A 6,875-nucleotide genomic window follows, 5' to 3' on the forward strand; every position below is an offset into this window, starting at 1 on the left:
AAGGAGTGGACCAATGGGTTCCATATTCAAACATGATGTAGGCTTAGCAAAGTTTGGATGAAATCCAAATTTTCTGAAACGGTTTTGGTCCAAAAAATAATGGGGTCTAGAAACAATATTTCGATGAGACACATTTTCACCGTATCAAAGTGTGTACCTTATGACTAATGAGGGTATTAGTCATAAGGTATAAATATCCACTAAAAATTTCTGATATTTGTATTTGGTGTACATTATGGTTTACATAATCAGTTTGTAAAAATGTCGGTATAGGTCCAATTTGGAATGTTCCCTACATTTTCATGTCAAATACCTACACCTACTTATGGTGGAGATTATCCAAATTTCGGCCCGGAAGAATCTAACGCTTTTTCATTTGCTTCTTTTACCTTACCGTTTATAATGTTAACACGTTGACGGACAGTTGCGTCTATAGCCGTCAAGTTCAAGTTCACTATGTGACATGACGGCTGTAGCAGCACAAATGTGCATTTACCAGGGTACAAGTAGAAGCCTTTTTCATTTGCTTTTTTTTTCCTTATCGTTTATGATGTTAATTTTTGCAATATACACTTTAATAATATCTTATACCGTTTCATTTCAGCTTTTTCGTCACGGACCACGTACCCCGGTGAACACATATCCCAATGACCCATATATAAATGAGACATTCTTTCCATATGGCTGGGGTCATTTGACAAATGTTAGGCTGCTTATCACATTTAATTCAAATATATTTTTTATAATGCTTTATTTTCTCATAAGCAGGATGCCAAAAAAGAATTATTCAAAATTGGCAATGCACTGGCTAAAAGATATCAATGTCTATTGCAGCCATTTTATAATCCAGATGTAAGTTCGAATACTTTTTTGTAGATTTCTGAATTGATTATTCATTTCTCTAGCTTATTTACGCCCAATCGTCAGCATCACCACGCACCTTGATGTCAATGGCAACAGTATTGGCGGGTATGTTACCGCCTGTTAATACACCAATGGAATGGAATTTTAAACTGAATTGGCAACCCATACCTATTCTATCAATTCCCGAGGAATTGGATATTGTAAGTAAATTAATTGAGAAAATCGTTGATGAGTTAGTTAATACCGAAAAGTTAAGATTATAGTCCAAAAGTCAGGTCCATATATTTTGAACTTCTCAATCAAAATATATGCAAATCGTAATACATTGACATAATTCCCATGTAAAGGTCCCGCCCAATTTTTGGCATTTTATTGAATATAGAATAAAAGGTTCATATAGTTTAATTTATAAACTTTGAACCAGAAAATTAATAGATTATGCCTAAAAGTATGTTAGAAATAAAATATAGAGCACGTTTAAGGCTTCAACATTTATCTATACTAATAAAAGAGTAAAGTGATTGACTGACAGACTGATTGATTGACTGACTGATTTAACGATTCATCAACACCCAGACGAAACGGCTGAAGCTAGAATCTTGAAATTTTGGGTGAGGGTCACTCTTGGTCCAAATGTGACAGATAAGGCTGGGTTTTTGGACATTCGTACTAGAACGGTACGAAAAGTACTAAAAAGTACTAAATGTGATACCATTTGTGTTTGGCGAACCGGTGGAGCTAGAATTCTGAAATTTGTTTTGGTTTCGGAAATTCGAACTATAACTATCCGAAAAGTACGAAAATGTACTAAATTTGGTAAAATTCTGTAGCAGTAGAATTATGGTTGAGAAGTAGGGTCCATTTAAGAAGATGATTTTGAAAGAGTGTACTCATGTGTACGAAATGTATTATATGGTACTAAATTTGGTATAAATTTAATTTGGAGATAAAAATCGAACCGTCGGAGTGTAGGATTGTGATATGAACGTAGTTTTAGAAATTTGTTACCTGTGTGTACGTAAAGTACTAAATCGTACTATAATCGGTACAGTTTGGGAACCGGGAACAATGAAATTTGGAGTCAGGATTACTGTAGGGTTGTGGGATTGGGGTCAGAATTCAGTTTAAGAAAATAATACTTATGGGTACTTAATGGTACTAAATTTGGTACAATATGAATTTTAGGTGAACCAATTGAGCTAGAATCATGAAATTTGGAGTCAGGATCACTATTGAGGTGTAAGATTGAGATATGTAGGAAGTTTTAGAAATGCGTACTAAGTGTACTAAATTTAGTACGATTTGATTTTTGGGTGAACCGAAAAAGTTGGAATCCTGAAATTTTGATTTAGGAACACTGTGGAGGTGTAGGATTGGGGTATTTAGGAAGTTTTGGAAATTGGTACTATTGTGTACTAAATTTGGTACAATGTGAATTGCGGGTGAACCGATACAGTTAGAATCCTGAAATTTTGATTTAGGATCACGGTGTAGAATTGGGGTATGTAGGAAGTTTTGGAAATTCTTACTACTGTGTACTAAATTTGGTACAATTTTAATTGTGAGTGAAACGATAGAGTTGGAATCCTGAATCTTGGATTTAGGATCAGTGTGGGGGGGTATTATTGGGGTATGTAGATTTTTTTGGAAATTGGTACTACTGTGTACTAAATTAGGTACAATTTGAAATGTGAGTGAACTGATAGAGTTTGAATCCTGAAAATGGATTTAGGATCGGGTGTTGGTTTGGCTTTAGTTAAAAGTTTTTGAAATTCGTATTACCGTGTACTAAATTTGGTATAATTTGTATTGTGGATGAACCGATAGAGTTTGAATCCTGAAACATGGATCTAGGATCATTGTGGGGGTGTATGATTGGGGTATGTAGGAAGTTTTGGAAATTTGTACTAATGTGTACCAAATTTGGTACAATTTGCATTGTGGGTGAACCGGTAGAGTTTGAATCCTGAAACTTAGATTTAGGTCACTGTGGGGGTGTTGGTTTGGGTTAAGTAGGAAATTCGTACTACTGTGTACTAAATTTGGTACAATAAAATGATGGTCAAGCGATAAAGTTGGAATCCTGGAACTTCGATTTAGGATCACTGTGGGGATGTAGGATTGGGGTATGTAGAAAGTTTTGGAAATTGGTACAACTATGGAAATTGGTACATATTTGAATGGTGGGTGAACCAATAGAGTTGGAATCCTAAAACTTATATTTAGGTTCACTGTGGTGGATTGTTTTTATACCCTTCACCACACTGTGGTACAGGGTATTATGTCTTTGCGCATATGTTTGTAACAGGCAAAAGGAAACGAGATAGACACATGGTTCCTTTTGAGATTATGTATAGAATCACTTTCTGAGTCGATTTATTCATGTCCGTCCGTCTGTAGATGTTAAATTGTAAACAACGTACAGGTCGCATTTATGATCTGATTTGGATGAAATTTGGCACAAGTCACTTATTTGGCCCAAGGACGAACCGTATTGAAATTGGGAAAAATTGGTTCAGATTTAGATATAGCTCCCATATATATTTTCGTCCGATTTAAGGTAAATGGGGCACCAAAATCCCTCTATATCTCTCGATAGGCACGAAATTTGGCACTGAGTACTGAATTAAGTCCAGAATGATTTGTGCCAAGTTTCGAAAAAATCGGTTCAGATTTAGATATAGCTCCCATATATAGTTTCGTCCGATTTAAAGTAAATGGTGCACCAAAGTCCTTATATTTCATTCGATTTGCACGAAACTTGGCATAGAGTACTGAATTAGGTCCAGAATAATGTGTGCTAAGTTTCGTGAAAATCGGTCCAGATTTAGATATAGCTCCCATATATTTTTTCGTCCGATTTAAGGTAAATCGGTCTCCAAAGTCGCTATATATATTTCGATTTGCACGAAGTTTGGCATAAAGTACTGAATTAGGTCAAGAATGGCGTGTGCCAAGTTTCGAGGATTTATATATAGCTCCCATATATATTATCGTCCGATTTAAGGTAAATGGGTCTCCAAAGTCCCTATATATCTTTCGATTTGCACGAAGGTTGCCATAGGGTACTGAATTGGATCCAGAATGATGTGTTAAAATCGGTTCAGATTTAGATATAGCTCCAATATATATTTTCGTCCGATTTAATGTAAATTGTGCACTAAAGAACCAAAGTAAATGGTGTACTAAATTAATATCGGCCAAGTGTCCTTGAAATCGGTTTAGATCTGTAAAGATACATATGTAGAATATCCCCAAAGTGGTGAAGGATATCATATAGTCGGCCCAGTCCGACTTTACTACTTTCCTTACTGTTTTTTTTTGACATATGCAGTTTTCTCTGAAAATAAAATAGTATTTTAAAACATGTTTAAATATTTCCTACATTCGCTAACGAAGTAGCGGGCATATGCTAGTAAACAATAAAAGAGGTGGGAAATTCTATAATTCGGCATGGCATAATATCAATAGTAGTCTCATTTGGTAAATTGACGACGTTTTTACTTCTTTGTCATTCCTTTTCTCTTCTTAATCAGAAAATTGTATGTGGAAATCACGATAGAAAACGGACATTTTTAAGAGAGAGCTTTGTAATTTTAGATATTTTAAAAAAGTTTTAAACGCAAATCACATGGTTAACGGTAAACAAGTTTGGCTTGGCAGAACTTAACGACGTTTTTAATCGTTAATATATGGAAATGTCTGACATAGCCCGCACATTACGGTCACTCCCCATTAGGTCAAAATTAATGTACATTATAATACAGTTCTTTTGTTCTTTTTTTTAAATTTTCAAGTGGTTGCGCATGAAGGTACCTTGTCCACGTTATGATCAAGCTTTAAACGAAGTTTTACAATTCTCAAAAATTCAACAAGAAATCGGTGAATACCATAACATGTTTCAGGAATTGACAAACATTACCGGATTAAATATTACAACTGCAGCAGATATAACATCTCTCTACATTACCCTACTGGCTGAGGTATGAACTGTAAAAAATGTATATTTTCAAAATAAATTTTCTTTACAATTGTCATTAGCAATCTTACGGCTTGGATTTACCCGCCTGGACCACAGCTTATTACCCCGAACGTATGCAATTTTTGGCCGAAAAAAGTTATATTTACAATGCCTACACTACGGAAATGCAACGTCTTAAGGGTGGACCATTTCTACAGAAAATCTTTGAACAAATGTTGGCAAAAGCAAATGACACCCTTCAGCCCGAAGAGAGGAAAATGTTTGTTTATTGTGCTCACGATTGGACTATAACGAATGTTTTACTAGCCCTTAAGGTGTGGAAACGACAAATGCCTCGATTTTCAGCTTTAATTTCATTTGAATTACATCAGAATTTAGAGACAGAGGAGTATTTTGTAGAAGTAAGACGTTGATTTCATATCATTCATACATACATTTGAAATTAATGCGCTATTATTTTATTTTGTTGTTACAGATTTATTTCCAAAACGATCCAAAATTGGAACCAGTTCCCTTAACCGTTCCGGGTTGCAGTTTTCAATGCCCTTTAAACAAATTATTAGAATTAATTCAAGATGTTATGCCAAATGCTATATATGAAGAAATGTGCCAATTAAAATAAAATAAATATGACCCTACCACATTGTAATGTAGAACATACATAGAGACCAAACATTGAAGAAGTGAAACAAGTTAACTATATAAAAATTTCCTTCAGCATTTAGGGAGTTCAGATACTGCCCCAAAGTTGACGTCTGACCATTTCAATGATTTAAGAGAAATGTTTATTTAATACAAGTTAGGAAACTTGACACACTAATTCTGACACACTAATTACTGAAATTTTTTCAGTATGAGCCAGTATATATAGTCCCAAATTCAGATATAAATCTGCCAGAAATATAACGTTTTGTAGTATAGTTTTCTCGGGTCTAATTTGTGTGCAAATTTAGAGCTGTTTGGACCGAAAGCTTTATATATCCAAAATCTCCAAAAAATATCGGTTGTTCTTGTAGCCTTGGAAAGGCGATATACACAGGATATAATATAGTTAAAAAGGTTTTCACATACTATTTTACCTGCCTTCGATGAAGTGTAGCATCAATATTTCTTAAACAAAAATAATAGTATGCCTGTAATATTCTTATCATTAAAAATGTAGATTTCGGACGAACATCGATGAACTTTTCGACAAGGTTAGATAAATAGTATTGTTCCTAACATAATGTTACGCTTATTATCTAAACATACTGATCGAAGCAAATTTTGTTCAACAAACGTTTATGTAGGAGTATGTGAGCCCTTTGTTAAATCTCTAACTCGCTTTAGTAAATCATTACATCATCAAATAGTCCTTAACAAATAGTTGCACTGTGTGAGCTGTACTTTCTGGAGGAAGATCGCTAAGGATAGTGTCAGATTCGTTTTAATTTATTTCATCAAATACCTTGATAATTTTTGGTAAATATATGGTTTGAAGTTTTAACGTCAAAAGGTCGCCTAGTGGCCATACAAGCCCTCGGCTACAAGTGAAGTAGAGGCTGAATAGACGAGTGGGGTTGAAAAACGAGCTCTCGGCTACCAGTGAAATTAACTATGGAGTAGTCGCTGTCTACGAGTAGGGTTGCAAAACTAGTCCTCGGCTACCAGTGAAGTAGCTGCTGTCTAGTCGATTCGCGTTATCTAGTTCGAGCCCTGGCTGGAACATAAGGAGTTCGTCGCTGTCGTCTGTGCTATTTGGAGCCCTTGGCTTTAAGACGAATCATCGGGCTGTCCCTGTGCTTAGCTTGTGTCAATCTTCGAGTGCCATCATCATTCATCATCTGGCTCCTGCTATGCCAAACTGCCGCCAACTTTATGTGTGCCGTCAACGCTTATCGGGCGGCCGATGTTCTATGCTGCCGCCTATCTCCGGGTATCCGCCACCGTTCATCTTGCTTGCCGCTATACCACGATGCTATAAATGTCGACTCAGTAGCTATAATTGAAATACATGTGCCTACAGTCGTAACTTATTTCTGATCCTCAA

General features: G+C 35.6%; 1 protein-coding gene across 1 annotated transcript; it reads left to right on the plus strand.

The window, feature by feature from the left end:
• Positions 1–550: 550 nt before the first annotated feature.
• On the plus strand, positions 551–5,468 carry LOC133327206 (lysosomal acid phosphatase-like). The gene is made up of 6 exons (XM_061535769.1): positions 551–703; positions 769–852; positions 906–1,064; positions 4,662–4,847; positions 4,906–5,247; positions 5,322–5,468. The coding sequence occupies exons 1-6, from the start codon at positions 551–553 to the stop codon at positions 5,466–5,468; spliced, it is 1,071 nt and encodes a 356-aa protein (XP_061391753.1).
• The last annotated feature ends 1,407 nt before the right edge of the window (positions 5,469–6,875 follow it).

This window comes from Musca vetustissima, unplaced genomic scaffold, assembly GCF_032173495.1.
Source record: "Musca vetustissima isolate MV318-11 ecotype Yass unplaced genomic scaffold, APGP_CSIRO_Mvet_v1 utg64047, whole genome shotgun sequence".
In the NCBI taxonomy this organism is placed as follows: domain Eukaryota; kingdom Metazoa; phylum Arthropoda; class Insecta; order Diptera; family Muscidae; genus Musca; species Musca vetustissima.